We start from the raw sequence: 10,572 nt of genomic DNA, 5'->3' as shown, positions 1-10,572 counted from the left end.
TTTGTTTTCCTTCGACTTCTATGGCTTCTACTTCTTCAATTTATTTCGACTTTACTTCTTCAACTTCTATGGCTTCTACTTTTTTTTTTCTTCTACTTCAACTTCCATGGCTTCTGCTTCAATTGACTTCTACTTTTTTTTTACATCTGTTTTTGTAAACTTTCCTTGCCATCCATCCCCAAACATTCTCAATGGGATTTAGATCAGGGGAACACGCAGGATGGTCCAAAAGAGTGACGGTATTCTCCTGGAAGAAGTCCTTTGTCAGGTGGGAAATGTGAACTGCAGCGTTGTCCTGTTGAAAGATCCAGTCATTAAGCTCCCAAAATCATGATGGAGCCTCCTCTACTGTGCCGCGTAGAAAACATCTCCAGTGGGATCTCCTTGTCATGCCAGTAACGTTGGAAGCCATCAGGACTGTCCAGGTTACAGCTTTTCTCATCAGAGAATAAAACTTTCTTCCACCTTTCAATGTCACATGTTTGGTGCACCTTTGCAAATTCCAAATGGGCAAATGGAAGGAGACGTGGTCTTTGAAGACATTTTCTTGCTCTTGAAGCCCTTCTCTCGCAGATGCCTTCTTACGGTTATTGAGCTGCAGTCAGCATCAGTAAGGGCTTTATTTGGGTTGAGGATCGGCCTGTCTCTTCACGGACAGGTCGTTGGATCCTTCAGTGCAGGGGAAATTTTTTTGGGTCTACCACTTGAGTTTTTTTGCCCCATAACTCTCAGGATCTTTTAAAAAATGTAAAATGACTCTTTACCGCATCCAAGCTCGGCAGCTATGGCACGTTGCGAGAGATCTTGAACAATCCTGCCATGCTCAAAGACAGAAAGCCTTTTTGCCATTGCCATTAGGATATGACAGTGTGACAAAAGGACAATAACATGAAAGCCATATTTTTGTGCAGATTTTAACTTTATAAGGCTATGGTCTTAAACTTTTGATCAGCTGATGAGCAGTCTGTTTGAGTTTAAATTTAGTTTAAAATAAATTGTCTACTCTCTATTTTTTGTCTCTTGCTCCTGTTTCTTCTTTTTGCATTTTGAAGCAGTACTTAAAACCTAATTATTACCCAACTGCGCAAAATATGAAAACTTGTAATGCTTCCCCTGGTCTTAAGATTTTGTTCAGGAGTGTATTTCATTTAATGTTTACTGTTAAATATCACATAACATGCTTGTGATATTTAGCAGTACATAAACAAAAGGCAGAGCCCCTCAAAATATGGATTTTAAACTTACTGCTATGTTTTAATGTCTGTAGTGGAAATTGCTGGAGAAAAAAAAGGCTGAAGCACCTTTGTGTAAGAAACTGTAAAAGCTTAGTATACCACTTCAGTATAATTACATTAATTTATTAAGGTGAGACACTGCAGGTGAATAATTTTGTATATGTTATTACATATTAATATTGTATAGTTTGAATAATTTTGTCAATTTGTTTTTTGTATTACGTATATAAGTGTTTTTAAATTATGTTTAAATATGCAACTGAGGCATTATGAAATATGCACTAATTTGCATACATTTCTAATACAAAAATCTAAACGCTGGCTGTTTCAAAATTCATGGGTAATTTTGACATAATAGTCAAATGTTTTTACAGAGGGGATATTGGGTATCTCATTTTGTCACTCCATAATTCAGACAGAAAACAATGTTGTTGTTTTTTTTTTTTTACCATTTTTGGGGGAATTTTTTTAGAATGTATAAACTCAAGCAAATTATATATGAATAAATCCCTCTGTAAAAACCTTCAGGATATGGACAAGAATAAAAATGTGACGTTTGGTGTAAGTGCTACTGAAGTGGAGATTTATGGCTCAGTGTAGGAGAAAATAGTCATTTTGAGAAAATGGCCTTCAAAAATATGTATTGTAATTGAAATCTGTTGACACAAATAGATAACGTGCTATAAAAGAAACACTTAAGTGTCTTTTTGGGTGTTTTCTTTCCACTAGTCTGAAAACACTAAGAAACGCCAAAAAGCCCAGAATCTCAAACTTGACATGTGCTTGAGAAATCAGTGTATTTGCCTGCAGCGTCTCCCCTTAATTAATTTAAACAATTACCAAATGACTATATACATTTGGTCAAATATAAAAAGCCAGTATCAGCGTTATTAATTCTGCATTTGTTGGATCTGTTTAAAATACACTGTAACAGTTCTATATATCGATAAATTGAAAGTTGAAGTGTTGGGCTACAGATCATGAAACATGGAAGCAAAACCAGCTGAAGACCACTGATAAAAATCAAGCCTCAAGAGACCTTCAGATGACCTCAAAGTCAAGTTTATAAGACACAGAATGCAGATAACAGGCCTGATAGTGGAAAAAATTCCTGAGCCTGAACTATTTTCCGTGCCCCCGAGGTGAGGGTACTATGTATGCGACGCACGTTTAACACATAACATGTTAGCCCCTGGGCCCAAATATATAAACAGCCTATGTATAACCCTGATCATCATTATTGTCAAGTGGCTCTTTTTAGATATTTTCATATTTGCATTATGCCCCCAGTATTATTCAAGAAAACACAGCATTTTCTTCTCAATATGTTCAGTGCCTAGATTGACATTATTAGCTCATCTTAGTACAATCACTGGAAGTAAATGCTACAGATGCTACAGCCATATCAAGACAGGTCAGTAAGTGGCAATAATAGTACTCCAAAGTACACAGGAATTGATTAACTAAAGAACATTAAAAGGACACACATTCATTTTTCTTTAACAAATTTAATCGCAAAATATGCACCATTCAACTGAAAAACCATAATAAATAAATGTACTGTAAAAGACAGTATGGGATTAACAAAAAACATTTCTCCTTCCCTGTATTTCTTCCTTTCTGAACGTAGTTTTTGGTCCAAAATATGCGAGATGCCGTGTGTAAGAAGATAGATTGCTGCTGCCTGGAGACAGACAGATGCGGCAGGACGGGTCTATCATCCGCTGTTTCTTACATAAAGTAACGAGTGGGTGGCCGATAGTAAATGATCGCAAAATTTCTAAATCTCATTTCAGATTTTGGTAGCCTGAAAATCATTTTAACTTTTAACTAAAATTAGATAGGAGTCTAAATGTCAATCAAAAATATTTTCAATACATAAATATTAACAAATATCAAGGAATGAATTTTATTTCACTATTTACAGTGTATCTGCAGAATTTTTAAATATCAATGTAAGGCAATTTATTAACCTTTTTAAGAGCTGCACAAGTAAAATGAACAGGATGAGTGGGGTTGGACGATATACGGTATTAAGCCATAGAATTAAATGATTTACAGTTCAGATACAGGTTTTTCACAAAAAAATCTTATACATTGGCATTTCAGCCTTTACCCCATTAAAATGAATAAATCAAGTATATAATGCATTACATTTATTTAAAACAAATGTCCTAATTGTTTAGATTTTTAGAAAGCACATTAACTTCTTTCCCATTTACAACACTGTGTTTGATGCATAAAAAACATTGGTCGAGATTTGCAATAATCTGACCAAAAACATCTGAAAATTTGGACGTGCAAGTTAATTGTCTGTCTGTTAATCCAGCTCTATCGCGATTCTCGTCTTTCTGTCCACAACTGTAAGACATCTTAAAATAATTAATCCTCTTCTTTCACTATTTAAAATATTTCCAACTTTTTAAGGCCTTAAATTTGATACAACTAAACTGAGTTGTTAAGGACCTGCAGGAGCCCTCTACTTCAGCTGGTAGCCCGACTGGAAAACACTACAGCTCCGGGACGTCGGGCTAGCGACTTTGCGAGCCCTGTATGTGCCTTTATCGATATCTTTAATGTCTTCCCCTGGCTTCATGAACATAGCCATGACTTACGGTTTGAGTTGCCAGTATGAGACAATTGTACGGGAGCTAAAAACACCGTCGCGCATGGAGCATTGCCTTAACCTGTATCAATCTATTTGACAAAGACACAAGGCCCGCCCTTTCCCTACTTCTGATTGGCTCATCAGCTAGTATGTATATTGTTTGAGTCGTTGAGCGTTAAAGCTGCTCTCTGATTCTCAGATTTTGAGAAATGACAGATCAATATCCGCGAACCTGAACGCCTATCACCCCTGAGATAATCACCTGCCAGTGTTTGATCAGGATAACCCCCCCCCCAAACAAACAGAAACCATGAAGATGAATTTTTCCAGATCTTTTATTTAGCAAAAGGAGCTTAAGCGGTCAGCACACACGCTCCTCCAACACTCTTGATCTTCTCCTCGGCCCGTCTGCTGAAGTACTTGGCCTTCACGATCACCGGCTGCTTGGGCAGTTTGCCTTTACCCAACACCTTGAAGTAGCCCTGAAACACAACACAACATCAGCACACTCCTCTGGAACCAGAGACTCAAGCAGCTGTGACAGTGAACACTAATTACTTAAACGCACAGCTTACGCTTAGAAAACTGTTAAAATAAATAAATAACCCCAAATACAAAATACATGCTTCTCCAGATATGAAACTGGGTATAAACCAAGTTCAAAGCATTAAACTGCAAGTCTCAAATAATAAGAAAACCAGGACTGGACTGAATGAAACGCACTTAAACGGTCCTCTCACTAATTCTACTAATTCTATCAGGACACATGTGACCCTGGAGCACAAAACCAGTCTGAAGAAGCACAGGTATATTAGTACGTTGTATGGATCAAAATTAGTGACTTTTTGTAAGTTTCCTACTGTAAATATCTCAAAACTTAATTTGATTAGTAATGTGCATTGCTAAGAACTTTATTTAGACTTTAAAAGACATTGTCAATATTTGGATTTTTTCCACCCTCCACCATGGCAGCATCTCGAAATATTGCCCTACCAAATCACACATCAATTCAACACTTATTCAGTTTTTGACGTTTAAACTAGATAAAAAGGTGTCAAGACAAACTTTAAGTTGGCATGAGAAAGCCTGATCAGAAAGTTTGAAAACGTATTTAAAAGTTTTAAGTTTTTCAGTCTAAAAAAGAGTGAAGTTTAAAGTAGTTTTAAAGCTTGAATGCTTTGAAGGCAACGGTCTGTCAGACAGACGAACATGATTAGCAAGTTACTAGCCAGTGTTAAGCATCATTAGCATTCTAGTTGCTAGGCGTAGACAGACAAGTTTAAATGGATTATAAATATAGCACATAGAAGGGAAGTTTGATTGAGTCTCAAGGGATTGTGGGAGTTTTGAACATTCCGTCAACTAAGTCTATGGGATTTGTCCCAGTTTGAATCATTTCTGGATATGATGATGAAAACTTTAGTCGGATCAGTTAGAAAAGATCCAGCAACTGGAGTCGGATCAGTTGAAGATCTGGCCTGAGTTTGGAGAGTTAAAGCTCGAGGAGGAGCAGCACTCAGAAATGTTAGTCTTAGAAGTAAGTTTAAACCGCTTTTGTGGTCCAGGGTCACAAATGAAACCTGCAAGACTAAACACATCCACACACACACAGTCCAGCTGGGGAAGACCAGAGAACACCAGTCAGAAAAGTGATGGAAAAACACAAGCTACAAATGAACAGTGCGTGCAGCAGTGGTTTCCAGCGCTGGTCTTGGTGACCCAAAGCACTGCATGTTTGTCCTTAATGATGAGCAGGAACGCCACATTTCTAAAGAGCAGAGTGGATGCGATGTAAAGCACAGAGTCGGGTCACTCACGGCGCGCACGACGTCGATGATGGGTGCCGGCCCGTCGGGGATCTTGCCGAAGTGAGCTCTGGTTTGCTCGCTGACCAGCGTCCACAGCTTGTCCAGGTTAATGGTGGGGCAGAACAGAGTGTTCCTCTTCAAGTGGTAATGTCTCATACCCACCTTACCAAAATATCCAGGATGACTGAAGGAAACAAACACCAATCAGCACTCAGCAACAACAAACATTAAAAATACAAATCACAACATTCACATTAAACATAACAGGGTTTCTGCTAACTTTCTTCAAAAACCAATGTAGTGTCAAATCAGTTGCATTAACATGTAGAAATACATCCTGAATTCTACAACAACAAACACCTCTAGTGCCATCGAGCAGCATATGGAAATAGCCATATCTTTGACTGTACATTGATCCACATGCAGAAAAACTGATGTTCCTGTTGTGATCTCGTCTTATTTTCCATTACAAGCATCTCAAGAGTTTTAAGGCGAGACACTGCAGGTGAATAGGGTAAAAAACAAAAACAAAAACTAATAGTCATCACTTTACTTACCCAGTTAGTTGATTACAGTGATAATTACAAGAATTTTTTGTATTACAAGTTTCCTAAAACGCTAGGTTTAAATATGCAAATGAGCCATTATTTCATGAGATATGCGGTAATTTGACTACATTTCTAGTACAAAAATAAACACTGGATGAAGTTAGTTTCAAAATACTTGTTTAATTTTGACTTAGAGTCATATGTTTTTACAGAGGGGACTTTGGGTCTCATTTCGTCAAACCATATACAAACAAATCCCTCTGTAAAAACCTTCAGGATATAGACAGGAATAAAAATGTAAAGTGTGGTGTGTTAGGGCTGCACGATCAACCGCACGATGTTGTGAGGCGCGTTTAGTCAATGAAGCTGGTACTTTGATTAGTAGTAAATCTCCATCACGTGCGTTCAGCTGGAGCAATTAATACACAGAGAAGTCACTGACAAGCTCGAATGCGATTTTGAGCGCGATTTGGCGTAGCTTGTCAGTGATTTACGCCTCAGTGTATTAATTGCCGCTCCAGCTGAACGCACGTGATGGAGATTTACTACTAATCAAAGTACCGTGTAAGTGCTACTGAAGTGGAGATTTATGGCTCAATGTAGGAGAAATGACTCACAGCCTTTAAAAAATATGTTTTGTAAGTGAAATCCATTGACAAAAATAGATAGTGCTATAAAAGAAACTGTCTTTTGGGTGTTTTCTGTCTACTAGTCTGAAAAAACACTATGAAAAACCAAAAAGCACAATGTCAAACTTGACAGATGCATGAAAGAAAAACAGCGTTTTTGCCTGCAATGTCTCGCCCTTAAATCAAGATACATTTACTTGAGAAGAAGTGAGATGACAAAATACATCTCATTTTCTGTGGAATTGTTTAAAATGACTTAAGTTTGATTGAAACATCACAAAATAATTGTTCTTGTTTTAAAGCATACCAACATGCTTAGTTTCTCAAAACAAGTCTTCATGTCTCGAGTTTGTATTCTAAGTAACATTTAAGGATGATATTAATATGAGAAAACCATTACATTACTCTTTTGCAGTGCATGCAATAGTGTTGTCAAAAGTCCCGGTACTTCGGTACCAAGTCGGTACTAAAAAAATTAAAACGTTACGGTACCAGGTTTTCTTAAGTACCGGTGGTACCGACTATCCGGTCAACCCGGTTCTTGATACGCTACACAAAAGGTGCGCACTGCGCGGTTGCGCTCTCTTCAACTGCCGCTGCTGATGCCGTGGCTCTGAATCCACTTGTTGACAAAGAAGAGCCATGCTTGCTCCAATTAGTTTGGATTTGCGGCTAAACATGGCGAACATCATAGATCATCAAAAAACTATTTGCAAAGGATGTCGTCTAGCTTCTCTCGAAAGGAGGAAACACATTAAACTTAAAACACCTCAAAGACCGACTCAGGGATCAAATGAAAGAGTTCAAGTAAGGTAAGTTTCATTTTAATTTCATATTTAGAGCATTATTGCATATTTTAATTTGAATGTAAGACTGAAATAAACATCACCGTTTGTGTAGTGAATCGTTAGCATAAGCGCGGCTAACGCTAATACGCTGAGCCTTAGAATGAATTTGAAACAACGCTCCTATAACTTTTGTTAGAGTAAAAAAAAAAAAAAGGACATTATGTATTTACTATTTTTACACACAAATGACCTGTGTATCCAAAATGTGTGTTAGAGATTGTACAAATGTGTTGTTAATGTTTATGTCCTTAATATTCGTCTGTCAGAAAACGTTCTAGACTTATTCTAGGCTGGATAACTAGCAGATTTAAAAAGCTTTTTGTTAATAAATATGAATGCAGTTTGGATTGAATAAAAGTACAATCAAATAAAACACGTTTTATTCCCTGTTTAGTTTGGTAATACTTTACAATAAGATCAAATTCATGCATCATCTAACATAAACTTAGAGTATTTTTACAACATTAATTCATGTTTGTGAAATGTTATTTAATACAAACACATGATCATTCATGTTTGTTCATGTTTAACAGATTAACATGATTTTATGCAGTAGTAAATGTTGAAATTAACCTAAACTTACGAAGAATAATTGCCATATAACTACTGTTTATTGTTAGGCAATGTGAAAATTGTACAAATTAAAATTGTACAGTGTTTTTAATACTGCAGTTTTCATCTGTGATAGACACTGGTCTTAATATATGTAATCTTATCTACATTTATTATAACAGCTGAGGTTTACTGAAAATTAATATTTTTGCTGGTGTCAATGATCTAATGTCACATCTGGTCAGACTTAGTCCACGGCTTTACTTAAGTATATTATATTTTCTTTTTACAGCTGCAGATTGAGGAAGATCATGAAAGACCCCAGCGAACTCTAAAACAGACAACGGTTACAGATGTTTTTCAGCAGCAGCAGAAATATGACAAAATGGTTGGGTGAAGCTTCTTTACATTTTTTATGCCTGTAATTTATTTAGATGTTATTTAATTACTAAAATGTTTTCAATCCTTGAAATACTTTTTTAACCTGTGGAAAAACTTTTAACATTTTATGTAAGTATAAAGAATGGCACTGTTTTTTTGTACATTTTATTTTTGTTCGTTTATTAATAAAAAATAGTGTTGCTCAATTAATATGTTATTGTGTTTTGCTTTGGTACCGAAATTGGTACCGAGAACCGTGAATTTTCAATGGTATTGGTACCGAATACTGAAATTTTGGTACCGTGACAACACTAGCATGCAAGTAAAACCACAACTTTGAATGAATGAATATTACTTTTTCTCCAAATTTAACCTTAAGGTTTTAATATGAGGATATCTGAATTTAGGATTAAGTACCCTAATAATTAGTAAAACTGTATTCAGAAGGCCTAGAAAGCACATTCTGAAGCTGAAGTGGGTTTTAGCAACATTTGAAGCTACAGTATAAACACACACAGCTCAATCGAAACTTATGTTTTGCTGATTGCTGTATTTACAGTGAATCGCATTTGAAGGGTCAGGTTTGTACTCACTATTTGTCGAAGTTGATTCTGTGATGATGCATGCCACCAGCATTACCGCGACCTCCAGGATGCTTCCTGTGCTTGCCTACAGAAACCATCAAACATTAATGTGACAAAGAGCTCCAAACACACAGCATTCTCAAGCCCCTGGTGTGTGTTAACATCAGCCACACGTGTATTACTGACCGATACGCCCGTGCCCGTGGCTGACGTGCCCGCGCAGCTTCCTAGTCTTGGACTTTTTGGTCGGCTGTGAAGAAAATACATTTATTTGAGTGTGATTTACACATTGCGGTATTTTACTTGATTACTGAGACACACTACAGCGCTGTCGGAAACTAGCAGCGAGATCGCCGCTACACGGCTATTATTCCGCTAAAATAGCTCTGCATCTCGGACAACATCTGCACAATACAGACTGCTAATCACACTTCAGCTTATAAGGAATCACATCAACAAATTACAACGCTGTTCTGACTCTATTTAATACAGGATTGAAAGGGATTGACGTTTTAATGACAGTCAGAGAGCGCTTCATGAGCACCTACCATGGCGGCAGAGAACGCAAAGAGGAAGTTGATCTGTGGTCTCGCGAGATTATGCGTGTCGGCCGCGTCCAGCGGGATTTCAACGAGAGAGCGCCGCCTGCAGACTGGAGTCAAAACTACTGCTATAACACTAATAAGTGTGCTTACCTGCAGAAAAAAAAATCATTTCATACACCTGTTAAAGAGTATATGATGGTAATTAATACCATTCCCTCAGAACTTAGTAGATAAATTCTCGGAAAGTAAATAGATGAAAAACCAAATTTAGATTTTAGTCTTAAATTGGAAGGTATAAATATAAAATGTAAAAAAATAAATAAATTAAAAAAGTAATTATATTTATCTTAAATTTCTGCTGTTCCTTTAGCCATTTGTTTTTGGAGATCACAATTCCAAGATGTCAGCTGTAACTGTATCACTATTAAAATTAGAGAGGTATCTTTCAAGATTGTTTATTGATCCATTGTATTTTATTTTTTAAGAGGAAAACAAGAGTATTGTCCATTTATTTCAAGATTGTATTATTTCGGTGTGATTTTTTTTTTCTTGTTAAACAAAGTTGAATTGCAACTCAAAGAAAAGGCTATTTTATTTTTTTTATGAGTATGCTGTTGACTTCAAAATTTGGTATATTGTGAATTTACTCATTTTATACAGAAAATTCATTATTCACAAATTGTCAGTGAAAAAAACTAATTTTGTAAATTTTACTAATTTTAAAATAGAAATAAGTCACTATCTGTATACGTTAAAAGAAACAAGAAATAACAAACAAAACAAAACTGTAAACTACTTTAAAGCCTTTTTGTTTATTGTTGTTAATTGTCTATT

The 10,572-nt window shown here is 36.3% G+C and overlaps 1 protein-coding gene across 1 annotated transcript; it reads right to left on the bottom strand.

Annotated features, from left to right (window-relative positions):
• Positions 1-4,160: 4,160 nt before the first annotated feature.
• On the bottom strand, positions 4,161-9,529 carry rpl27a (ribosomal protein L27a). Its single transcript, XM_073831944.1, has 4 exons — positions 9,380-9,529; positions 9,203-9,278; positions 5,661-5,835; positions 4,161-4,325 (listed from the first exon to the last, which is right to left on the bottom strand). The coding sequence occupies exons 2-4, from the start codon at positions 9,232-9,234 to the stop codon at positions 4,197-4,199; spliced, it is 336 nt and encodes a 111-aa protein (XP_073688045.1). The 5' UTR covers positions 9,235-9,278; positions 9,380-9,529; the 3' UTR covers positions 4,161-4,196.
• Positions 9,530-10,572: the final 1,043 nt, after the last annotated feature.

Source organism: Garra rufa, chromosome 25 (genome assembly GCF_049309525.1).
Source record: "Garra rufa chromosome 25, GarRuf1.0, whole genome shotgun sequence".
In the NCBI taxonomy this organism is placed as follows: Eukaryota; Metazoa; Chordata; class Actinopteri; order Cypriniformes; family Cyprinidae; genus Garra; species Garra rufa.
The sequence above is the reverse complement of the archived record's forward strand: the minus strand, read 5'-3'. Positions and strand labels throughout refer to the sequence as shown.